General features: G+C 39.0%; 3 protein-coding genes and 1 long non-coding RNA gene across 6 annotated transcripts; 3 read left to right on the top strand and 1 right to left on the bottom strand.

Annotated features, from left to right (window-relative positions):
* Positions 1-6: 6 nt before the first annotated feature.
* LOC135345229 (uncharacterized) lies at positions 7-5,818 on the bottom strand. The gene is made up of 18 exons (XM_064542621.1): positions 5,594-5,818; positions 5,207-5,474; positions 4,578-4,899; positions 4,069-4,176; positions 3,901-4,014; positions 3,739-3,847; positions 3,562-3,644; positions 3,265-3,411; positions 2,967-3,146; positions 2,745-2,861; positions 2,492-2,662; positions 2,169-2,305; positions 1,875-1,935; positions 1,713-1,823; positions 1,319-1,422; positions 906-1,092; positions 499-594; positions 7-202 (listed from the first exon to the last, which is right to left on the bottom strand). Exons 1-18 carry the CDS (start codon positions 5,748-5,750, stop codon positions 68-70), a joined length of 2,607 nt encoding a protein of 868 aa, XP_064398691.1. The 5' UTR covers positions 5,751-5,818; the 3' UTR covers positions 7-67.
* A 30-nt stretch (positions 5,819-5,848) lies between these two features.
* On the top strand, positions 5,849-25,243 carry LOC135345292 (uncharacterized). 2 transcript variants are annotated; one of them, XM_064542725.1, is made up of 3 exons: positions 5,849-6,242; positions 6,297-6,491; positions 25,047-25,243. In XM_064542725.1, the coding sequence occupies exons 1-3, from the start codon at positions 5,996-5,998 to the stop codon at positions 25,151-25,153; spliced, it is 549 nt and encodes a 182-aa protein (XP_064398795.1). In that variant the 5' UTR covers positions 5,849-5,995; the 3' UTR covers positions 25,154-25,243. The 2 variants fall into 2 exon arrangements, with proteins under 2 accessions (XP_064398795.1, XP_064398794.1); XM_064542724.1 differs by lacking the exon at positions 25,047-25,243 and adding an exon at positions 9,627-9,973.
* Positions 10,203-15,955, top strand: LOC135345243 (uncharacterized). Of its 2 annotated transcripts, XM_064542645.1 has the most exons (8): positions 10,203-10,287; positions 11,504-11,900; positions 12,013-12,220; positions 13,141-13,298; positions 14,004-14,363; positions 14,652-14,945; positions 15,453-15,653; positions 15,684-15,955. In XM_064542645.1, exons 2-8 carry the CDS (start codon positions 11,531-11,533, stop codon positions 15,854-15,856), a joined length of 1,764 nt encoding a protein of 587 aa, XP_064398715.1. In that variant the 5' UTR covers positions 10,203-10,287; positions 11,504-11,530; the 3' UTR covers positions 15,857-15,955. The 2 variants fall into 2 exon arrangements, with proteins under 2 accessions (XP_064398715.1, XP_064398714.1); XM_064542644.1 differs by having other exon boundaries at positions 15,453-15,955.
* Positions 18,160-22,648, top strand: LOC135345336 (uncharacterized). The gene is made up of 2 exons (XR_010397708.1): positions 18,160-18,334; positions 22,353-22,648. It is a non-coding gene; the product is annotated as an uncharacterized LOC135345336 (long non-coding RNA).
* Positions 25,244-25,272: the final 29 nt, after the last annotated feature.

A 25,272-nucleotide genomic window follows, 5' to 3' on the forward strand; every position in this document is an offset into this window, starting at 1 on the left:
TAACACTCAATGAGCATTAATTATTGTGTATCATGAGACATTGACTGCTTAATGCATAAAAATATGTTTAATTTGGAGCCCTAGTAACATGTTTAGTTGCTTTTCCCAGTTCCACTTGTCGTACGTTCTGTCCAAACTCCAGTGTGCTGATGGTCTCCAGAACATTGCATTGCAGGGGACTCACATTCACAAACATGCATGCCTATAGTTTATGTGTGTGTGTGTGCGATAGGAAAAGTATTTGATCAAGGTAGAAATTACCATTATCATCAGTGAAATAGCTATAGCTCAAGTAAAATAAATGACAATCTTTTTTCTAGCACGAAATTTTCGAGGCACGAATAAATTGTTTGCTCTTTGGTTAATTGTTGCGATTTCCGATAGCTAAGTATTTTGTGAACCTAAGTTTCGTACCACAAAAATTAAGCACCTCGAAAATGTCACGCTCTTAATTTACTTGAGTCTCCGAGTCTCCGAGCATGATGATAAGATACTCACCTTCGAATCTCCTCCAATAGAAGGCTGAAGGAGATGAGTAAGCTTAGAGTTACGATATGGAATGTGCAGAGCACCAGTACGAATAGACGCAAACACCTGGGAGTATAATAATTGTCAAGTAACAGCCTGCATGAGTGCATGTGCTGTTTTAAGGTTATATATACCTCTATACTACAAAGACTCCCATTTACATAACAGTCACTGTACGCATGTGGATCGACTCATGTTATATAGACATGCATTACACAGTGAAGACATTGCATGCACTATAGTATACATTCTCAGCCATATCCCGAAACTAGTGTCTGAGAGAATGCACCAGATCAATGTATGTATAGTCGAAAGTATATAGCCCTGCACCTTTGAGATGCTACGTACATGCAATGTACATGCAATGCACGATGTACCTGTCCTAATGCAGAGAGACTCTTGTTGATGGCAGCTGCTTCCACTAGTCTTATTCCAGACGCCTCACTCCGTGAAATCCTCTCAGACCCAGCGAGATCGACAAGGGTTAACCTCCCTCTTGTTGTTGCCCTGGAGACAACATCAAATCCCTCCACTTTGAGGAAGAACAGAAGATGAGAACGAGAGCTGCATGCATGGTGTATAGCCGAAGGTGTTCAATATGCATGACGAATGGCAGAGTGCAATGTTGTGTACACATGCAGTAAAACAGAGGAAGTGCATGCATGTACTCAAAGTGATCGTTCTACTTTCAAATGAGGATAAAATTAATTTTACATGCCGATAAAACTGGAATCTATATAATTAAGTAGCTGCATGATCATAAGGAGAGTAATCTTGCACATTTCTGTACCTGCTGGTGTTCATCTTGGTGCTGGCTACAGTGCGATTTTTCTCCCCCTCATTGAAGATCATCATCACATCCTCCATCGTCCTCACTTCAATCTCAATCAGACCCTATATACAACAAAAATGCCAACATGCAGTTACTTAAAATGTGTGCTTGCAGGTGTCTTTAAAATTCTACAACTGCATGCATGATAAAAAACCCTCTATATAATTATACAAAGTACGTAAAATACTATAATAATACTATAGTGTGGCATATACAAATCCTCTAGACTTAATTGTCTTAATTGCTCAAAAATAAATGTCCTTTTGCTGCATGTAATAGAAACTTCAAAAGATATTGCGTCCGAACAATAACTATGTTCAATTACATATACAAATGCATGTACTATACTTACTGGAACAGCCACGTTCTTCCCTTTATTCTGAAGTTGCAACTTTTGGTGACCCTCATCCGGAGAAGCCAGTAAATCATACACTGCTTCATTATACACCTCCACCATTGACACCTATACGTATAACATGTGATGATCAAAAGTTATCTCAACCAGCTAACTTACTCTCATTGTGTATTTGACTTTAGTTCTCTCGTTGCATATCTTGAAAAGTTCTTTCATTGACCTATACCGTACGTATATAATGAATAAAATATTGCTTATAATTATAATAATATAGGTGACCACTCTGTCAATCTGAAGCTTGTGTATTGCAGTCCTCTGTTGAACAGGTCACCACCAAACCTTCAAAGCATATATACAATATATGCTCTGTTGTTATAGCATGCATGCATGCATGAAGCCACCTTTTCACTATTAATTGGTCTGCCTCAGAGTGACTGGCTGCATACATTATACCTGATATTGACTCCATAAGCTTCTCGTTCGCCCATCATGGTGTACGTCTTCCCAGCCCCTGTCTGACCATATGCTAGGATGCACACATTATAACCATCCACACAGGAGGTGATAATAGGCTTCGTATCCTCAAATACCTGTAGCAAAATTGTTGCGTTTTAGTTTTAGTTAGCTGCGAAACGAAAATGCAATTTCGCCAACACTTTTTCAATTTCTATATGACATGTGTATTGCTTTGATGTATATAAACAGCTATTGCTAGACTTTTTATAATTGGGCCACATTTCACATGTATATATATACAATGTACATGTACTAATTACCTTTTCTTGAGTGGTGTCAGGCATGTAGACTCTTTCAAACTCAAACAATTTCTTGCGACCTTGCTGTGTGGTGCATGTCACTCTGTCATCGTCAAAACGAAGATGACATCGATCAGATTTGTCATAGCGACAACGGCAAAATACTCGAATATTACCCTTAAGTTCTTGAACCTAATAAAAACCAAACGTTAAGATTAAGCTGGACAATAATTGATTAAGAATCCAATCATGAGAATTTGACTGTTGATTGTACCTCATTGAAAAGTAACTTTCTTTGAAGGGCCTCTTTCTGATACAGTGTCCTCACTTCCACAATCTCTCGCTTCTGTCTCCAGTGAATACGTACCAGCTGCTCCACTGACTTAGAAAGCTAAAAAGGAATGTAGAATTTACTTACTTTAGAAGTTAAGTGTCTCAGGAGTAAAGCGTCCTTAATTTATTGGGTTCAAAGTTGCTATAATTCTAATAATTATACCTGATGTAAAGAGCCAGCATAGCTTGTGAGTCCTTTGGTGGCTACACTGCGAAGAGCTGTAAATTTTGCCTTGAGTGTTCGAGACTCTTCCCCAAGGATGGTCAGCAATGGTCTTATAACAGATGGTTGAATACCACCACGGAAACTTTGACTTAGCGATTGCTGCCGATGCATTTTGGACTGCAATAAATATCGTAGTTTGTTAGATTGGTACACCCTAATTATAATTCATATAGATAAGCGAAAGCTATCAAAGTTATCTCTACCAATGCGTTTCAAGAATTAGATTAATTCTTACTTGTTTTCTATGCTCCATTTTCCCGTTCTCAAGCTCTCTCTTCATCCTCTTGTTTTCTGTCTCCAGCTCATCGACCTTGCTTTGAAGTTGCTCCAGCTGTTTTTTGGCCTCTTTATGCTTATCATTCATTGCTCTGAGCTGTGCAGCCTGACATTGTGCATGCATACAATGATGTTTATAATAATTATGCTATAAAGCACAATCATACTAAAAAAATGATATTGAAATGCGGCAATATAGCTGTTATAATGTAGCATTGCATGCAGTACTGGCTAACAAGTGATTTCCATATATTACCGTTTCTTTGAGCTTCTTTTCAGTGAGGTTTTTGAATGGGTCTCTGCCACCATATAATCCAGCCTCAGAATAGTCCAACACTCCTGCAGTGTGTAGTATAATTATAGTGTTTAGTGCAACACTCTATAAGTGCATGTATTATAATGATTATTCTGAAAGCTTATAATCACTATTTACCGTCATCATTAATAGCGTTGTAGACGCTGACACTCTCTTCCACTGAATACTTGCAGCAGCGAAGCATGGCAACTATTGACTTCGCATCCTTCCACTCGGGACACGCTTTCTGTAAAGGAAAGTAACATAATTTAAATATAGTTTACACTCAGTCATATGTACCTGTACTTCGCTGATAATTGAGGTGACTCCCGGAACATGTCTCTCCCAAGAAAGAGGCATAGGATACCAAGATCCTGTGCCCTCGTCAAAGAAGTACAGAACATTAGTTGTCTCCTATAGAAATTGCATGAACTTCTTATAATTATAGCTGTGGTATAGAGAATGTACCTTTCGGAGGTATGTGACCAGTTTTCCTCTAGTGGGATGAATAAACTCTCCTTCTCTCACCCCAGTAAACTGCTTCTGTCTGCCAGTTGTGCCATCATCACTCTGCACCTGCATGGAAGAAGTACATGTATAACTTAAAAGTTTGTTATAGGCATGCCAATTCAGTTTTTTTACCATGTGCCTGGGAGTGCACCGTGTTTAGTTATATACATGCAGTGTTACTAGCATGAGGGCAAAAGCTATATAATAAACTAAGTATTCTACTATAGGTATTCTCCTATAACACAATTATCTGGGAATTATAGTGCATGGTGTTCAATTGACAGTGAGGTTAGTAACCATATAGCAGGAAATTTTTGCCGGTGCAGAAACCATCATGCACCGAGTGTATATACACTCAAAAATATTCGTACAGCTCAGAATGGTACATGCATGCTTATGGCGTACTTCACAGTTTTAATTTTCAACGAACATTTTGACCATACGAAAATAACATATATACAGCCTACCTGATAGGGATCGTGGTCGATTGGTAGGAAGTTTCCTCTGTCACCCCAAGCATCAGGAAAGTATCTCCACTTTTGTTCTTCAAAATCGACATAGAATTTCTTCCCATCTTCTCTCACATACAAAGTAAATTCTTCTCCTTCGAATGTTCGAAAGAGCTCGAACATGTTTCCAGCGTTTGCAGCAACGACTGAACTCTCACTCACAGGTGAGAGCTCGACTTGTGTGTGAGGAGTGTCTCTATCATTGATGCTCTGAGTCTCTAGCGTGCTTGTACTGTAGGTGCCTCCGGTGATATGGCTGTTGTACTGGCGGTGGTAGGATCTACATAAAAGAGAGATCAGAATACCGTATTACTAGAATGTTTTGCGAGCATTAAACATTTGCGAACTTTGCGAGGGTTGATCAATTTGCAACCATAAAATCCGTAAATTAAATACACACGATCCTTGCCAGAATGCAACAGTTAGATCGCAAAGGGTCAACTTTTCTGCTGATTTGGCTCATTCGCAATAGTTTTTCACCTGCAAAATATTCTAGTAATACGGTAGATGCATAATTATTATATAGATGTATATGATCATCTACTTAGCTTGAAACCTAGTCTGATGCCTCTTATATTTGCTCTTACTTGCTCTGTAGGTCTTTGCTAGACACCTTTCCTGTTACTCCCTGCCTTCTCTGGCGTTTAGTAGACCCCTCTGACGGTCGTCTGGTGTCAATGGACTCCGGCCTCCCCCTCTCGTAGCCAGCTCCTGTTATAAACTCTGTCCGATGCTTCCCATTATCATATATAGAGGTTGTCCCGATATAGCCATTGGAATAGTATGGATCATTTGAGTCTGGTTCTTTGGCAATGTCGAGGTGGGAGGGTGGAGTTCTTCTTGTCGCACGGTCTCCTAGAGAGAAGAAATAATTAAACTATACATCCGCTAGTTCTATGGGTAAGGCTAAAAACTCCAGGAGAAGATAATCGTAGAATGTAACTTGGTGTATACTGGCTAAATATTAAACTTACCACTGTCACTAGTTTGCTGGAGCTCAGATGCAGTACCCTTTTTCTTCATGGCTTCGGAATAAGCTCCCCTGATCATTTTGGCATCCATCTGACCACCCTCCTGAGACTGCACCACCACCACATGAACCTCATGGTCTCTGGAAGAGCTAGTACCCATCTCTATGAGTATTGTGTGTACACAAGATTTATTGGTTGCTTTGTTTTTGCAGCAACGAGCCCTGCCCACCTTTACCACGTGAGCTTTATAACCTTCTTTTGTCAAAGGTTAAAAGGTTAATTAAGAAAGGTGTGAAGCATGCATCGCCTAAAAGCTTAGCAAACTCATGGCGTTTGTGTTTATAAGCTTTAGCAGGCACTGGTCGAAAATAAATGTGTATGAGCCTCACTTAATTTATACCAAAAATGGATTTTCTGAAACCACAACAGAAGCAAACTTCTAATCTCAAGACAAGCATTTCTGTGGAGTCCCTTCAAAGACCTAATGTAACCCATGCTGAAGGAGACAGCACTACTAAGCTAACCACTAGCAGGTACATGCTCACTGGTGCAGAACAGGTGTCTGGTTCCAGTACACATCTTTCCAAGGGTTCGTTGTCATTGGCAACCAATCTTCATCACATTGGCAAGGAGCTCTTTTTCCCCGTCACAGGTAAATTGCACACCAAGCTCTTGTACATAATATTTGTACTTTCACCCTCCAAAGGATTAACTGTTGAAAGCTTTCTCTCGGAGACACCACCGCTATCACCACGACAACAACCCTCACCCAGCAAAGCCCCGCCCACTGATGACTCCCCACCACCACATGGACGGAAGGTGTGCGTGAATGGACGTGAGATCGCTGTCTTTCTCTATGGAAACAATTTCTATGCAGTGGATGAGCATTGCTCACATTTAGGTGAATGGATTGTGTCTACAATGTACAGCGTGCATTTTCAATCGTTTAAATGTCTAATTGTTGTCCTATGTATTTTCCGGAGACCTTAACTGGAATTCTGTTGACCTACAACAGTGCATAGTAGCTTCCTCCAATGAATTTAGTGCAGTAATAGCAGGGTGTCATACAGGATTTTGAAATAGAGGGGTGAAATAAGATACACAGAGTGTGTCGTCAGCTAGGGGAACCCAGGAGCATATGCCCCTCCAGATTTTGTTCTTAATTAGGTGATCCTACGTGAATTCTGGTGGGTTTTGGGGTTGCCTTTGCATACTCAGTCATACAACTAGTACCTTTGATGGGATATATATCCCCCTTTCCCCCGCTATGAGATCCGGATAGAGTATCACCAAGGGAGAAGATGCATGCACCTCTCTGCTTTCGGGTAACATAATATTATTATGCTATAAATAGAAATTCTAAATCCAGTATCAACATTTTACGCATCGGCAGAACGCTTAAAAGTATGTACAGTCTAAAAATAGAAATGGGATTTAGAATATGCCTTTGGTATTCTGTATAAATATAGACCAAAGAGATGGCCCATGTTGTTTGCCTCACTATATGACTCAGTAGTGCATGCCTTGTACTGGAGTTATGTAACGATTCCTCCCCACCTAACAGTTGTACAAACATGATATATTTTTTTGTTTCCCGAGCAGAGTTTACCTACTACGGTAATTCTGGTACCTACATGTACTACATACATGTACCACTATACCATTGTACATGTACATGCATGTATCTCTAGCTGTATGTAAGCTCAATCCTCAAAGACAAGTTTGGCCAGCTCACTGTGCATAATTTATGGTAGTATAACAGTAATGCTGTTGAAAGCTTCAGTTTTTTTTCCCTTTCCTTTTCACCTTTGTCTTATAGTGTCAAATCTCCCTTGCCATGGAAGTATAATGATTGTGTTAAATAGAATTTTGAGAAGTATGCGATATAGAATCCATATAAGGTGTATGGTTAACAGATGCCATACAGGTGCATGGTGAAGTCGTAAGCTGTATATAGGGAAATGTTATTGGAGCATTGATATGGTAGGAGTATTCCGGCAAACATATCTAGTCGTGTGTAGGACTTCATGTGCTTGTGTGCTGGAAACTAACGTGCATGTACTGCACATGGTATAATAATTATTATTGCATTATAATTATATGTACTATCAAGAGTTCATGAACTCTTGGTACTATGTAATGACTATAGTGTGGGAACAATGTTGTTCCAATAATTATAATTATACCATCAATAATCTGTTTTTTATGAGATAGTAAATGTGTTGGTAATTTTTAGTGTGCACAATACTGGCCTGTAATAGGTCCACACCCTTGAAGCCTAGATGTACTATGTCTATACGTCTGAGATGAAATTGTTGAGTACAGATCCAAAATCCTTTCATGCATAGTCAGCATATATTTCGTGACATTTACACAAAGTATGACCAAGACTTCAGTATGGTGATCACATGCACTGAGACGGTAAAGACCCACTAGACAATTAGTGACCTACATTACCACCCACTTGGATAAAAGTTCTGCGAGGGGCGCAAGAAACTGCCTATTTCGAAAAAGACCAAGGGCTATGATTATAAATTATTAGCCTATTTTCCTACAGGCTGCTTTCGGGAAGTCATAACTTTCGTGAAGATTGCTTGCAATTAATTAGTAAAGACGGTTTGTTATTTTCTAGCAGAGGTATTATAGCTTCCTATATTTAGCTATGAACCCAGTCACTCTCCTCTGACTCAACAAGGCCATATATAGGCATCGATATCCTCACTGTCTAGCTGCAGAGGAGGAATACCAGGGTCAATAGGGTCCCGTTTAATAAAATATTTAACATTCTTGTTCTCAGATTTGACTTGTACAAGCATGTATATACAATGCATATTCTCACCACTTAGCATGCATGCGTAGACAACTGGCGCAATGATATACACCCGATACTTCCCATTTAGCGTAGTATCGTCCTTTTCGGTGCTTTCTTCTCCTCAATCCTACATTTCAAACATTTTGTGGTCTACTGTCTCTGTGCATATATGCCCCAAGGGCATACGATAATATGCGTGGTGTGTCTGTCTGTGTAATCTAGCTGTTTCGGTGCTTTCCTCTTCACAATTAATTCTATACATTTCAAATATTTTGTTTGGTCTACTGCCTTTGAGGGCATCTGGTAATAATTATGCGTGTGGGTTCTATTGTTCTGCAATAAAGCCAATGAAGCATCCCACACATTCCAATGAAGCACGTTCTAGGTGCTCTATGAGAAATAGAGCCCATAGAAACAAGAAGCTTAAGCAAATACACTTGAGTGCATGAGATGTAAATCTATAATAGACGCTAAGTGCTATTATAGTGCATTTATGACCAATTTAGGTGGTCGAATAGCGACATTCCTACACCCATGCATAAAATAATAGTTAGTTGTTTATATAGAACTTCACAACGCTGAGGCAGTATACATACATAAGCACCTTGATGTCTAATTTTGCACTAATTAAAAAATTATGAATCTCATTAAAAATTTGTTAAAAATGTATTTTTGAGAGTATGCTAAGCAAGCTATAGCCCTTTCATTTATATATCTGACTCTAAACTTTCAATTCAACCTTTGAGGAATTTTTGAATTTGTTGAATTTGCCAAAAAAACGCACCCGTCTAATATATAGTTACCTTAACCCTTTCCTAGCTTTAATTAAAACAAGAAAATACACATATTTTTCTTTAAAAATTCGTATCTCATGAACCATACATTGACGTAACTAATTCCTACAGGTAGCCCATGCAGACCCCAATGCAGAGGTATCTTGATACCATCATCGTCACCTAGCAACATGATGTATGAAGCGTACCTCGAGGCAGCACAATGAAAATACCACGTGAAAGAGCAGCTCAATGCGCATGTGCTGGTACCTACAGCGTGTGCATAGCTCCAACACAGCGCCCACAATCATTTTTTGAAAATTAGCAGTAGCCATGCCGCCTATAATTGGCGGCTATAGCGGGGAAAGGGTTAAGTTACGCATACTTCTATATGAAGTGAGCCTATAGCCTCGTGTCCATCATTACTATCTCTACCCTTTTTGTCATCCAGGTGGACCACTGCATCTCGCGGACATTGAAGATTCTCTTTCACTAACTACTGGACAATCAACACCCTGTATTATCTGTCCCTGGCACAAGTGGTGCTTTGATCTGAGTACTGGGAGACAGTTAGACCCACTTGGGAGAGAGCAGCACATACAATCTTATCCTGTTCGAGTAGATTCAGATACTGGGACTATTTCTATTGGTTTTGCATCGTTTGATTCATCTTGTTTTACTGACTATGACTTCTAGCAGGAGTGCAACTCCTGCTTCTATAGTATTCTGTTATCATGTTTATTCTTCAGGTAATTATTTTTATACATTAATTTGGGGAATTAAATTAAGGTGGTTTGATTTGGGTGATTCAGCCTGTGCATGTCCTAGCAATAATTGTTTCCAAAAGCGTGCATGCATGGGTGGGTGTCTATTTGCATGGTCATAGTAGACTGTATAGCGAGTAATTTTGTGGTAAAATATTGGTGGGCAAGCTGAGCTGCCCTCCACGAAATTTTTTACCCCCCCCCCCACAAAAATTACCCGCTATACGCGCGGTATATAAACCTGAAGTGTTATGCTATATAAAGCGGCCTGCATGCATATACTGGAAACAAATTAAAGAGCCTCAAGGAAGAAACACTAAACTGAGTGGTGACTAGAGACTAGCAAAAGTGAGTGGTGATTAGCTAGATCTATAGCTATTATATATACATGTTTGTACTATATGGTTGCACTAAAGATCAAAGGCTTCAGTTGTAGTTTATACTACCATATAGAGGGTATATTTCGAGGGTATAAATGTTCGTGGTTTTCGCGGTTTATGAACATTTATAACAGCGAATTTAATATTCCATGCATGCATGCTGCAAAAAGGCGCTATTCCACGAAAATTAAATCTGCGAAAACCTTTCTAAACACACATCCGCGAACATTTATACCCTCGAAATATACCCGCTATACGGTACTTATACAACCTGTCTGACCACAAGCCATGGTATATGGCAGTTATACCCTAAGTGTATAACTGCCATATACCATGGCTTGTGCATGGTCAAACTACATGTACAAGCTAGAACTGAATACAGTATCCCACCTTTGCAACAAAATTGACACACTGTTCCAATTCAATTCATCATAACTTTAAAACAATGACACACTACTCAATTCATCAATATTAGAGCTAGAGATAATTCAATACAAAACAGAACTAATGATTTTAGAAAGAGCCAAGTTCGAGCGATGAATATTTCCAAAAAGGGAGGCAAATTTGGAAGAACTCTGTGAACGATACTGGTTTGTTTGTGTTGCTTTTTTTCAACTTTCAACATTGGTTCTCACAACCTGCTTATTACATTGCTGCATGGGACCAGGAGCATGCAGTAAGAAGGGTCCAGACTGCCAATTTAAGTATTTATCTGGTTCCTTCACAATTCCTCAGACTAAAGAGACTGCACTGGGCCAGTAGGCTTGTGGAATGATATTTTTGGGTACATTTGCACTCTCTGTAGACAAGTAGCACCAGTGTACTTTCTTGAAGTGCCTTCTATAAAGACAACCTTCACAGTTGCTTGCTTGAATCATAGACGCTTGCTTAATTGAATCAGCCATCGCTTTTTAAAAACACTTTAAACAAAACTATGTAACTCTGACAACCCATGCACAGTAAAAACATAACATAAAACATCCCAAATAAAATGCATAATCTGAAATTTAATCAGTAGAAATGACATAAATTTCTGTCATTTTAACACTAAAATACGATGATGCATCCCATATAACATAATTATGTGTTTTTGCTGTGCATGCACTTATACCACTGAATGTGCCCATGCAACAGATGTTCATAGCTCCACATGTGTAAGTACTACATATAATGCATGCATGCAGGATCATACAGTATACTGTGTACAACACATGCAATGCAGAGCAACAACCAACAAGAGCCTCATCATGATGCAAGTACAAGCAATCGTGCTCAGCACAGTCCTACTATTATGCTTGCCAACGTTGTCCATGTGTGAGTATCAAGTGATCAACACTGGTCGATTCGGAACAGACCGGAATACAATTGAGCTAGAATGCAGAAACAATGGTGTGGCATTACAAGGAGCGGTCTTTTGGCTTAATCGAGTCAGCAGAGAGAATGAGTTACTAGCATTGGGAGTTGATGTGACTGTACGTCCAGATGGTCGAATCGTGTTTCAGATTACAAGAGAACTGGAGGGAACATTCTTTTGTGGTCAAAACGTAGAAAATTTCGGTTCAGTTGGACAACAGTTGATTGGTGAGTGAGTGTAATTGGTAGCTTTTTTTCTATGTTTTCAGCAGAAATGTGATACAATATAATTATATCCGTCATAAAATGCATTTAATATGCTTCATTTTCTCTATAATAGCTTATCCTGACCAATTCCTATCACCAAATTATGAACGGACTTTCTTTGCCAAGGTTGGCACCACTGCTCGCCTGCATTGCTCCATTCTACCCGGGGCACTCAGGGCACAGTACTTTGCAGATTGGAGAAATGCCACAAGCTCTATAGAGGTTGCTAGACTCGATGGACCACGAGCCTCCTCTCCACTCTCCACCACTCCGGACCCAAGGTGGGTGTAATACAAGGAGTAAGTTACTGAATCCGAGCAAAGCGAGGCTATATAATGAGGTCAATATAATGAGGTTCAATCGAGATCCATCTTGGTGATAGTGCCAAGGGCGTATGAAGAGAAGAGGGCATGCAACTACAATCTATGGGAGGGGCGTGTGCATTAAAAATAGATTGCACGTGCACTTAATCCATAATAGTCACCAAGCCAGTTAGCTAACTCGCTGGACCACATCTGACCTCAAAGCGAAACTGTGTTTATTAAAATAGATTCAAGACATTTTAACGTAAAACCAGGGTAGCTCAGATGGCTAGTGTGAAGACTTCCCCATGCATGCAGAATAGTATAATTATTATACAAAAATAACTGAATGAAAAAACAGAAACAACTTACTGTCCAACTTGGTGTGACGTCTAGAAAAAAGGAACATTTTTGTGCATGGGATGAGGTGCCTATACATGTGGTAAAGCATTAATGTTGGTTGTGCTTGTGGATGGGTGGGATGAAAAGACGAATACAGGTTGAGTTTTGTAACAGTTTTGCACATTCCTACGGTTTTTATTATAATAAGTCAAAAGTTTGTTATAAATTATATACATGTACCGGTAATCAGATTTCCATTCTTTGCTTTTTTGTCGGTAATTTTGTCAAAAGCCACAGAAATGAAATGCAACAGCGATCGAGGACTTGCACCATGTGTATATTATATCATGACCCCTAGTAATTATATAACAATATACAGTGTACGTAATACACAATGGCCAGCAGTGATTAAACCTTTGATCAGTATTTTCAAAGCTGGTATATAAATCATATAATTATTGTGAACTGCTTTAGGGTACGTCTCTAAGATTTTTTATCTGTGGAGTGCAGTCATAATTATAGTAACAACTATTGTCCATCCCATCCCTCCCATGCAGGTTCATGGTTGATGAGACGACGTTTGCCCTCATTATTGAGTCAGTGAGTCTATCTGATGCAGGTAACTACCAGTGTGTGCTCGGTGTGAGGGACCCGGCCGGTCTGCCTCTTATCTATCCCCAAACTGAGACACTCAACCTGACACTCGTCGTCTATCGTAAGTCTGAGGGATTATTCACAGAGGGATCTCTTCCAGATTCACTTGGTCCTTTTCTTATATTTGGTATAAGTCATACTTGTAATATCGTAGATGGACTTGAATAATAAAGAACTCTGATTCATGACAAACAACACAGGTATTGAAGTGAACTAACTAGAATATGTATAAATATATAGAAGACAGCCGTTACATCATAAGTACAGTAGACACAGTTTACAACTAACACCTGATATAGTCTATTCAAGTTATGTCCTGCAAAGGCATGAATGTTCAAGACATCACAACACTCTAGCCCTGTTTCTCCTGCCTGCATGAGGCCGCTAATTCTATAACTACCGTATAGCGGGTAATTTCGGGGGACAAAATATTCGTGGTTCAGCAATATTGAGACATTTCGTGGATAATATTTTCGTGGTTGGAGCTTGCACTGCAGGTAAAGGTAGGCAAGGTCGCTTCATTCGTGGGTAAAATATTCGTGGTCAGACTTCCAACCACGAAAACCACGAATATTTTGCCCCACGAAAATTACACGCTATACGGTATACTATCCTAGTGCATGCGAACGTGAAGCTTTTAATATTGCTACATATGCTTAAATATTCCTACGTTTTAATATAGATTGCTATCTTCAAAACATGTATAATTATACCTTTGCCATCCCATTTAAGTTTATCATTGTCTTGTTACATATTATAATTATAGAGGCTCCAATAATCACCGAGTCTCCAAAGAACCGCATCATTGCTCTTGATGACAACAGACCGAACCAAAGTGCCACCTTCCATTGTCAAGCAAGAGGGCAACCAAAACCTGAAATCAAATGGCTGCACCACTCACCAGATATTGAAGACGATTTAAACTCAGACACGATTGGGAAATACTTATTACGTACAGATGCTGTAAGTACGCCAACTGGAGATTACATTGTCAGTAGTTGGTTAACTGTTAACACGGTGGATGCTTTTGATGCGGGTGAGGTGGTGTGCAGTGTAATGGCCGATGATGATGAACTACCTACTGATTTACAGACAGTACAGACAATGGCTCAACTAGCTGTAATTGGTGAGTATTATATCTATACATCATCAAAATTAATGGTGTGATTATAACAAACGGCTACTTATTACTTGTCAATGAGTCAATGACTATTTGCTAAATCAACTGTATTTGTTTGTGGTATAATGTAATCAGAATGATTGCTTTTGTAGTGCGGTTGGTGGTAAAACAATACTGCATGTGCCATGCACGCTAAGTGGTTAATTACCTAAGTGCTTAAGATTTAATATGTACACAGATCGACTCATGCATGTGAGTACCTGTTTTGACATTCACATCATTTTTTTTTTACAGGGAGCTTTAACAGTTTGGACCTACTAATTTCAACAAATGGCGACATCATATTTAAACTAAGACTACCTTATCCTATTCTGGTTCCTGTGCAACTATCTATCATCTACATGGACGCTAATGACAACAGAAAAATCTTTTCAAAAGTGACTGAAAATGCGTACATCGGTACAGACCTAATCACTCATTTTGAGCCAAGTTTTCAAGTCCCCACTGATTTTAACACTGTCAGGATCAGAATAGCCCTGCGGTATCAGAGACTACAAGGACCATTCAATGAATCGCCACTCACATTCGGTATGTACTTATAGATGATGCATGAGTTATACTTATTCATGTTCATTGATTTGATTTGCTTAATTATTCTACACTCATATGTGACAGGCTCTGGGAAAAGGGCCAATTGGAGCCCATTGAGCAATAGTTACTTTCTTGGCTTATAGTTATCTAACTCTACAATCTTTCTACTACCTCTCCGCAAAATCTCTTTCCAACAAAGCGCTTTGTCTAAGCATCCACCATTACCTTACTTTTCCCAATTTAGTGAGTGAACGTTTCTCAATACTGCCCATGCACATAACTCAGGCATGGAACGAGGTATGTGCACACTAAGCATATCAATGCGTAGGCAATTCTTTGCTCTATCATCTGGTATATAGATCACAAAAATTATAGCTTGCGCTAATTGGGCCCTTTTCCCAGAGCCTGTATTTTCTTACGAGGTGCATTACATTTAATTATTCACATAGCAGGTAATTTGGGGGGAGGGTAATTTTGTGGTTGAATCTTCTTATTTGTTTACAGATATCCGACGTCCAAATTTTTTCAGAGAGGAGGAAACCAGTGTCAAGAGTGTGACTATCATCAGTATAGCTGGATCAGTCGTTGCGATCTGTGTAGTCATCACTGTTTTGGTTGCAGTATTAACTTGTATCACATGTCGAGAAACGACAAAGCGCAAGCTGAAAGCAGCTCATGAAGATAAAAACTGCCACAATTTGGAAATGAAAGAACGCAATCTGGAAGAACGCAATCTGGAAGAACGCAATCCTCAGCGCACAATTAAACGGACTAACTCCCTTCCCCACCTTAACATTGAAAAATGTGAAGTATATCTGCTTCCTCCTGGCACAAGATCTAAACAAGATTTCTTGGCACTTTTTCCCCATATAGCCAGCAGTTTGTATAAGGAAATTTCCTCCCCCTAATATACTTCTGTCATGTCATAGATCATATAGCTAATAGCTGCTTATAATTAATATTGTGCAAGCTACTTGGGTGATGGGTGAAGTATTTATAGACTTAAATGAGAACGACATTTAATCTAGATTCAGATTATGCTTTTTGTGATGGGTGTTTCAGAGTTCACATTGTGGTACGTACGTGGTGTTGATTATAACAAGTGTGTTACTACAGTGACCCGGAACCTCCAAATAACAGACAAGTTGATGCATGCAGGTTGTTTTGTTTGCTATTCGGAGGTGTCCTTTTTATTGAGTGTTATACACAATGCATATAAGTATGTTCATTCTGACCGCTTGCATGACAATACCGCTTGCATATTGGTTCTGCATGACTGCTTGCATGATGATACCGCTTGCATGTTCATTCATACCGCTTGCATATATTGGTTCTGACCGCCGCTTGCATGACGATTCATACTGCTTGCATGCATGTTTGTCTTGACCGCTTGCATGCCGAGTTATCATTTTGGCACCAAAAACACACCATAAAATATTACCACTCAATATTGCTGAACCATGCACGAATAGTTTGTCCCCCGAAAATTACCCGCTATATATACGGTATATTTGGAGTTGCATAATTATTCCTCCCTACTTAACAGTTCACACACAGTGATTGTTGTCTCAGCTCTAGCATTGTCTGGAGGGACAGCCCCTCACAACATGTGAGCCGGTTTGTGCCTTCTATAGAAGATTGCTTTATGTCTGTGACATGTACATGCATGCACGTGGTAATCCTATTGGGTAAAAATCAAAACTACACTGTAATAATAATGACTGCATGTGTATATATAATGTCCAGACCTGCAAATTTCTCATCTGCATGTGTGTATAACGGCCTTGAGTCATAGTATGTATTCTGTCATTGATATCTTGGTACTTATATACTGTGCTTAATTTGCAGTTCACTTGGATTTCTGGGACAATAATTATAGAAATACTTTTGTACAGTTTGCATGCATGCATGGGGCCATGTTTACTAGCACATAAAAATTATTATTTTGTAAGACATTATCAGTTACTGTTTGTATATAAACATATACAGCAATAATCGTTGCACACATTTTAACCCCATTTCCAACATCTATAGTGTCTCAAGCCATGAGCCAATTTTGGACTCATGCAATGGTATTGCACGCGTGATATTGCTGCACATATAAGGTTGAACTATTTTAATATGAGCTATAGTTTGGCAAGCTCAATTGGTCAGTATAGTATTATGCAGTATAGATATAGCTTCCTGCATGTGAGAAGATCCTTCATCCTTTCCTGTTCACATACTTTGTCCACTCATTTCAAGTTATACACTCCATACTTGCCCACAATCTCCCTTGCCATATGGACGGTAGTATTATGTTGAATACGAGATCTATAGTTCTAGATGTTTTTGGGAACGAAATATGATCTTGTGATCACATAAAATAGTACGGGGGATGTTAGATTAATTGAGTTCCTGCAAACTGACACTGTCATGTGTCATGACTCATCCAACTAGAAAAACATTTGCAATGTGAAAAATTGCTAGGATTGGCCAGGGGAGCCATAAAAAAGCGTGGAAACAAGAAATCAGACGAGAGCATAACTCCAATCCGTTACAATGTCATGAATGATTCCCTTTCTTTTTCAGTACAATTATGACATGCATGGAACGTCAAGAGGCAGTACAGAAGTTCAAGAAGAGAAGACAGGACTAATCAGATATCTTCTCGAATATCTCTGGACTAATAATGAGTAATAATTTATATTGCTTGATATGTTGAATTTTTGAATCAGTATTAAATGACAGCCATTTTAAGAGCATGATATCTAGCCAGTGCATATAGCATACCTGTCAGAGAAAGGGAGCTAGAGCTGAACAGTGTGAAGAAAAGCAACACCCAGGCTCTGGAAAAGCACCAGAGGTACGCCAATGTCAAAAGGTCACTAATTAAAACATCACGTGGGCTTATGTTTTACATGTAAAAAACTGAGTTTACCCTCGCGCCTGTTGTACCACAAATCCGAAATGCCTAAAAAATAAGAAATGAAGAGCATTATGGGTGTGGCACTGTGGGTGTGTCTGGAATTCGCACTCATATAATTGAAATGCGCGTGTGTGCGTGACACTATATAGTGTCATCTTATAAGAAAACCACAAGAGCTCTATTCCAACACTTGTGTTGTATAGTGCAATTTTACCTAAAAAAAGGTCATCACTTTTCATCAGCAGTAAGCATGCGCAGTAGATGGCCCTGCCCACATTTCCATTGAATGACATCATTCTAGTAACTACGCATGTGTGCAGTGCAGAATAGATGAGAGGATCAAGCTGAGTTGGAGTTGATGAAGCACAAAATGGGGGGGGGCTCTAGTCCCGTCAGCCCCCCTCTGCCTACGCCACCGCTGGTTTAACACAAAAATCAATGATACCGGTGCTGTTTTAACATTGATATCAAGTAACACGTATGTATATAGTGTGCTATTTTAGGAGACATTCGAACGACACGCTACCACGTGTTAAAATAACATGTTTGTTTTTACAGTGTATGACTCGGCATTGCATGCCCTATCATTTTGGAATTGCATAATTATTCCTCCTCACTTAACAGTCTCACACACACAGTGATTGTTGTCTCAAATCTAGCATTGTCTAGAGGGACTCACTGTACCAAATATTAGTGTCTTAAGCCGTAAGCCAATTTTGGATTCGGTATATGGCTGTGCATTCTAAGCCTTACCTGTGTTCCTTGTTATATCTGTGACGTGGTGGCCCTGGGTATAGCACTACATGATATTGCTGTATATAAGGTTGAACTATTCTATAGTTTAGCGATAATGCATGTGTTTGTACTTAAGAAACAGGGAGGCTATAATTATAGTGTATCTTTGGGAGGATGCTATTGCATGCATGGATTTAATTCACTGAGTATGTTTAATTACATCTTATATATAGTTGAGTATTACCTTTACAATCACACATGCATGTACTACCATCAGCTCCCTTTGTATCTCTATAATTATGTGTGTTCAGTGTGCAATCCTTGCATATAATTATCAACTTTGGCAAGCTCAATCGGTTAGTATACATGCTTTATAATTATAGTAATGCAATGCAATGCTGTGAGATTCTGAAGATGTTATAATCCTTTCCTTTTCACATACTTTGTCCACTCATTTCAAGTTTCTATAAAAGCGCTGCAATGGGTTAATTTTCACCGCTATAATTATACACACTCTATAGTTGTTCCCAAAATCCCCCTTGCCTTGGAGGGTAGTATGTTGGGAAGGAAATGTGATCTTGTGGTCAGACTATACATAGAATCGCACATAATTGTGGGTAGCTATATATAGCATATGCCAAATATGCATGGTTGTGGTGCAAGTCGTATAATATTATGGCTGTGCGTTTTAGTACCGTATATAGTATAGGGGGATGTTAGAGCTGATAGTAAAGTTTCTGCAAACTGCATGTCATGTGTATGGCTTCATGCATGTGTGCATGCGTTGGGAAGTACCTAGTGCACATGTATAATACTATAATTATGCATGTATTATGCATGTTTCAATTGTTCTTTTATGGTCATGCACATGAGAGCATATTAAAATACTGGTCTGTAATAGGTTCACACCATTTAAGCCAGCAGGAACATTCCCTCAGATTGAATGTATTTTGGGTCTATATGCATGCCTTTGTGTGCATGCATAAAATTATATGCGCCAGAGACATACGATCATTATTATGTACATGTGTCTGTCTGTGCATTCCATGCAGTTGTAATTTCTAAACAGTTACGCAATTAATAGGAACACAGTTAAGAGATTCGTAGGCTTCTCGGCACGTTTTATTGTTCTGTAATACATGTAGTAGCTGTTTTTTATGCTATATTATGGACGGAATTACACTCTATAAACAGCAACTTATTATTATTTGCATCGATGTGTGAAACATTCTAAAATGGAATCATAATAATTATAATTAGCATGCTCTGCCATGTACTTTTAGGACAACGTATTCTTAGCTCTCTTTGAGTGCTGTCTATCCAATAGAAAAGATTTGGATAGTCAATTCTGTCTGAGATGAAATTGTTGAGTACAGATCCAAAATCCTTTCATGCATAGTCAGCATATATTTCGTGACATTTACACAAAGTATGACCAAGACTTCAGTATGGTGATCACATGCACTGAGACGGTAAAGACCCACTAGACAATTAGTGACCTACATTACCATCCACTTGGATAAAAGTTCTGCGAGGGACGCAAGAAACTGCCTATTTCGAAAAAGACTAAGGGCTATGATTATAAATTATTAGCCTATTTTCCTACAGGCTGCTTTCGGGAAGTCATAACTTTTGTGAAGATTGCTTGCAATTAATTAGTAAAGACGGTTTGTTATTTTCTAGCAGAGGTATTATAGCTTCCTCTATCTAGCTATGAACCCAGTCACTCTCCTCTGACTCAACAAGGCCATATATAGGCATCGATATCCTCACTGTCTAGCTGCAGAGGAGGAATACCAGGGTCAATAGGGTCCCGTTTAATAAAATATTTAACATTCTTGTTCTCAGATTTGACTTATACAAGCATGTATATATACATGCATATTCTCACCACTTAGCATGCATGTGTAGACAACTGGCGCAATGATATACACCCGATACTTCCCATTTAGCGTAGTACCGTCCTTTTCGGTGCTTTCTTCTCCACAATCCTACATTTCAAACATTTTGTGGTCTACTGTCTCTGTGCATATATGCCCCAAGGGCATACGATAATATGCATGGTGTGTCTGTCTGTGTAATCAAGCTGTTTCAGTGCTTTCCTCTTCACAATTCTACATTTCAAACATTTTGTAGTCTACTGTCTCTGTGCATATACAGGGGCGGATCCAGGATTTAGGGAAGGGGGGTTCTTTTCCCACGGACCAGAAGTGTCACTCGGCGCGTAGCGCCGAAATTTTTGGCTGACCACGCCCCCTTTTACATGCCACGCCCATTAATTAACCACATTCCCCTTCAACAAAAACAATTATTATAATATCTGAAAGAACACAAGGCAAAGCCATTCTCATGCTCTGGGATAGTGATTGCACTTTCTTCTCTTTCAGGAGAGCACCAATGTCCATTGGCTGATCCTCAGCGGAAGATCTCGTTGCTTGCTTCGATGAACACGGAGGGGTGATGGAGGTGGCTGGTGGTTTCAGTAGAGAGATAGTTGTGACTGGAGGAGAGATGGTTGTGACTGGAGGAGAGACGTTGATGACTGGAGGAGAGACGATGGTGGCTGGTGGTTCTCTTGAAGAGGAGACTGGCTGTAGACTTGACGCATCATCTAGATTATTATATTAGTCAATATAGATCTAATTATTATAGCAATTATAATTAATCTATACAGTGTCTATCATTCAGTATGCAGTGCCATGAACTCTCCCTTACCTGAAACTTTACTCTTCTTAAACCAGGAGTCAATGGAGGGTTGCAATCTAGACCTTTTGTTAGGATTCATGGCCAGGCTTATCACTGCGACCACGTGGCTGGATGAGTCAATATAGCCAGCCCCACCCTCATATTATGCAGAGAGTACCAGCCCCACCCTCACATTATGCAGAGAGAACTTTGTACCCTATTGTCATGACAGTAAGCTACTAGCTAGCTAGCAAGCCGGGTGTATTAAATATAAAGTATCAACTTAGTGGAAGGGTAGTTCGTACGAACCCAACGAACTACCTCTGGATCCGCCACTGATATATGCCCCAAGGGCATACCATAATATGCGTGGTGTGTCTGTCTGTGTGATCTAGCTGTTTCGGTGCTTTCCTCTTCACAATTCTACATTTCAAATAATTATTTTGTGGTCGGTCTACTGCCTTTGAGGGCATCCGGTAATAATTAGGCGTGTGGCTTCTATTGTTCTGCAATAAAGCCAATGAAGCACGTTCTATAGGTGTTCTATTAGAAATAGAGCCCATAGCAACAATAAGTCGCGTGCATGAGATGTAAATCTATAATAGACGCTAAGTGCTATTATAGTGCATTTTAGACCAATTTAGGTGGTCGAATAGCGACGTTCCTACACCCATGCATAGTTAGTTGTTTTACCAGATATAAACTCGACCTATTATTATCACAACGCTGAGGCAGTATACATATAAGAACCTTGATGTCTAATTTTAGCGAATTTGTAAATGTCTTCACTAATAAAACACTATGAACTCATTAAACATTTTGTTCTAATGAAATGTTTGAGAGTATGCTAAGCAAGCTAGCCCTTTCATTTATATCTGACTCCAAACTTTCAATTCAACCGTTGACGAATTTTTAAATTTGCTGCAATATCACCAAAATTCAGTACCGGCTTAAAAATCTGAAAACGTACCCGTCTATTATATGTAGTATTAGGTACGCATAATTCTATATGAAGTGAGCCTATAGCCTCGTGTATATTGCCCATCATTACTATCTCTACCCTTTTTGTCATGCAGGTGGACCACTGCACCTCGAGGACATTGAAGATTCTCTTTCACTAACTACTAGACAATCAACACCCTGTATTATCTGTCCCTGGCACAAGTGGTGCTTTGATCTGAGTACTGGGAGACAGTTAGACCCACTTGGGAGAGAGCAGCACATACAATCTTATCCTGTTCGAGTAGATTCAGATACTGGGACTATTTCTATTGGTTTTGCATCGTTCGATTCATCTTGTTTTACTGACTATGACTTCTAGATCCTATATAGTATTCTGTTATCATGTTTATTCTTCAGGTAATTATTTTCATACATTAATTTGGGGAATTAAATTAAGGTGGTTTGATTTGGGTGATTCAGCCTATGCATGTCCTAGCAATAATTGGTTTCTATCATAAATATAATTATACCAACGCATAATTTACAAAAGCGTTGGTGTCTATTTGTCAAATGTAAAGGTGAGGCGTCTCATAATGAATTTGGTATAAAGCATAGCCTCGTTCCCAGGCCTTATACTTTTTCTTGTTGTTGTCACTGTTCATCCATAAATCATAAGAAAGACATATAGTGAGGCAGTAAAGAAAGAAATGGGCGTACGTAAAGCTTACATCTATTTCTTTCTTTATTCCTCCAATCAATATCTCAATCTCATTGAACGATAATATACAGTATTTAATCTTATTGAACGATTGTGAGAACATATATGTGGAATATCATTAGCATTGTCTAGAGGGACAGCCCCTCACAACATGTTGATTGTGACACGTGCATGTAATGTCCTATAATTGCATGGGGAAAATCAAAAACTATATGACTGTGCAATGTGTATGTGCATGTCACTGTGTGTGTTTATTCGATATCTTGGTACCTATATATACTCACTGTACCAAATATTAGTGTCTCAAGCCGTAAGCCAATTTTGTTGTGCATTCTGACCTGTGTTCCTTGTTATATCTGTGACGTGGTGGCAGCCGGCCGCCCTGCATGGGTATAATATTATAGCACTACATGATATTGCTGTATATAAGGTTGAACTATATTCTATAGTTTAGTGATAATGTGTTTGTACCGTTATAAGAAACATATTTGGGAGGCTATAATTATAGGGTATCTTTGGGAGGATGCTATTGTATTGCATGGATTTAATTCACTGAGTATGTTTAATTACATCTTATAGTTGAGTATTACCTTTACAATCACACATGCATGTACTACCATCAGCTCCCTTTGTATCTCTATAATTATGTGTGTTCAGTATGCAATCCCTTGCATATAATTATCGACTTTGGCAAGCTCAATAGGTCAGTATACATGCTTTATGCAATACTTCCTGTGAGATTCAGAAGATGTTATAATCCTTTCCTTTTCACATACTTTGTCCACTCATTTCAAGTTTCCTATAATTATATAAAAGCGCTGCAATGGGTTAATTTTCACCGCTATATACACACTCAATAGTTGTGCCCAAAATCCCCTTGCCATGGAAGGTAGTATGTTGGGAAGGAATTGTGATCTTGTGATCAGACTATACATAGAATCACACATAATTGTGGGTAGCTATATATAGCATATACCAAATATGGTTGTGGTGCAAGTCGTATAATATTATGGCTGTGCGTTTTAGTACCGTATATAGTATTAGGGGGATGTTAGAGCTGATAGTAAAGTTCCTGCAAACTGCATGTCATGTGTATGGCTTCATGCATGTGTGCACTGGGAAGTACCTAGTGCACATGTATAATACTATAATTATGCATGTATTATGCATGTTTCAATTGTTCTTTTATGGTCATGCACATGAGAGCATATTAAAATACTGGTCTGTAATAGGTTCACACCATTTAAGCCAGCAGGAACATTCCCTCAGATTGAATGTATTTTGGGTCTATATGCATGCCTTTGTGTGCATGCATAAAATTATATGCGCCAGAGACATACGATCATTATTATGTACATGTGTCTGTCTGTGCATTCCATGCAGTTGTAATTTCTAAACAGTTACGCAATTAATAGGAACACAGTTAAGAGATTCGTAGGCTTCTCGGCACGTTTTATTGTTCTGTAATACATGTAGTAGCTGTTTTTTATGCTATATGGACGGAATTACACTCTATAAACAGCAACTCATATTTGCATCGATGTGTGAAACATTCTAAAATGGAATCATAAATAATTATAATTAGCATGCTCTGCCATGCATGTGCTTTTAGGACAGTGTAAACAATAGCTGTAAAACAGACCAACTATAAAGTGATTCGTGAATAGCATTAACTGCCATTATGCCAGAGGATGTGCCAGGATGTTTGGTCTGTGACTGTTTTCCAGGATGCTTGCAGCTTTGGCTATACGCATGGGAACTATTTGGAGACGTTCGTTGTGCGGCTAAATTACCAGACCATGTGTTCACCGCTAAGGTTAAATTATTTACTAACACTATAATAATGGCTTTGCTAGTACACATTTTACTCAGTTTGCATGGTTATAGGACTGTATAGTAACCCGGGTATGGTGTAATGTGTTTATTAATGATTGACATGTGTGCATAATGTATAACGCAGTTATGGCCAATTTTGGGGTCCAATATTGACATTCCAGTAGATCTATACTAATTTGCTTAATTAGATTGAACATGAGATCGGTATACTGCTCTCAGTACATGTGTAAAGTGAGCCTCGTGTATTTTTGTTACAATTAATCGTGTCATGCAGGTGGACCACTGCATCTCGGGGACATTGAAGATTCTCTTTCACTAACTATACTGGACAATCAACACCCTGTATTATCTGTCCCTGGCACAAGTGGTGCTTTGATCTGAGTACTAGGAGACAGTTAGACCCACTTGGGAGAGAGCAGCACATACAATCTTATCCTGTTCAAGTAGATTCAGATACTGGGACTATTTCTATTGGTTTTGCATCGTTTGATTCATCTTGT

Source organism: Halichondria panicea, chromosome 12 (assembly GCF_963675165.1).
Source record: "Halichondria panicea chromosome 12, odHalPani1.1, whole genome shotgun sequence".
NCBI lineage: Eukaryota > Metazoa > Porifera > Demospongiae > Suberitida > Halichondriidae > Halichondria > Halichondria panicea.

Bases quoted from the DNA above. Each gene is read 5' to 3' on its own strand.
- LOC135345229 (XM_064542621.1), bottom strand. From the start codon at position 5,750: ATGGGTACTAGCTCTTCCAGAGACCATGAGGTTCATGTGGTGGTGGTG. The intron at 5,475-5,593 runs GTAAGTTTAATA...TCTTCTCTCTAG, and splicing joins CCAGCAAACTAGTGACAGTG to GAGACCGTGCGACAAGAAGA. The intron at 1,824-1,874 runs GTAAGTTAGCTG...TTATACGTATAG, and splicing joins AAGTCAAATACACAATGAGA to GTGTCAATGGTGGAGGTGTA.
- LOC135345292 (XM_064542724.1), top strand. From the start codon at position 5,996: ATGGATTTTCTGAAACCACAACAGAAGCAAACTTCTAATCTCAAGACA. The intron at 6,243-6,296 runs GTAAATTGCACA...CACCCTCCAAAG, and splicing joins GCTCTTTTTCCCCGTCACAG to GATTAACTGTTGAAAGCTTT. The intron at 6,492-9,626 runs GTGAATGGATTG...TTTGTCATCCAG, and splicing joins TGAGCATTGCTCACATTTAG to GTGGACCACTGCATCTCGCG.
- LOC135345243 (XM_064542644.1), top strand. From the start codon at position 11,531: ATGCAATGCAGAGCAACAACCAACAAGAGCCTCATCATGATGCAAGTA. The intron at 13,299-14,003 runs GTAAGTCTGAGG...TTATAATTATAG, and splicing joins CCTGACACTCGTCGTCTATC to AGGCTCCAATAATCACCGAG. The intron at 14,364-14,651 runs GTGAGTATTATA...TTTTTTTTACAG, and splicing joins GGCTCAACTAGCTGTAATTG to GGAGCTTTAACAGTTTGGAC.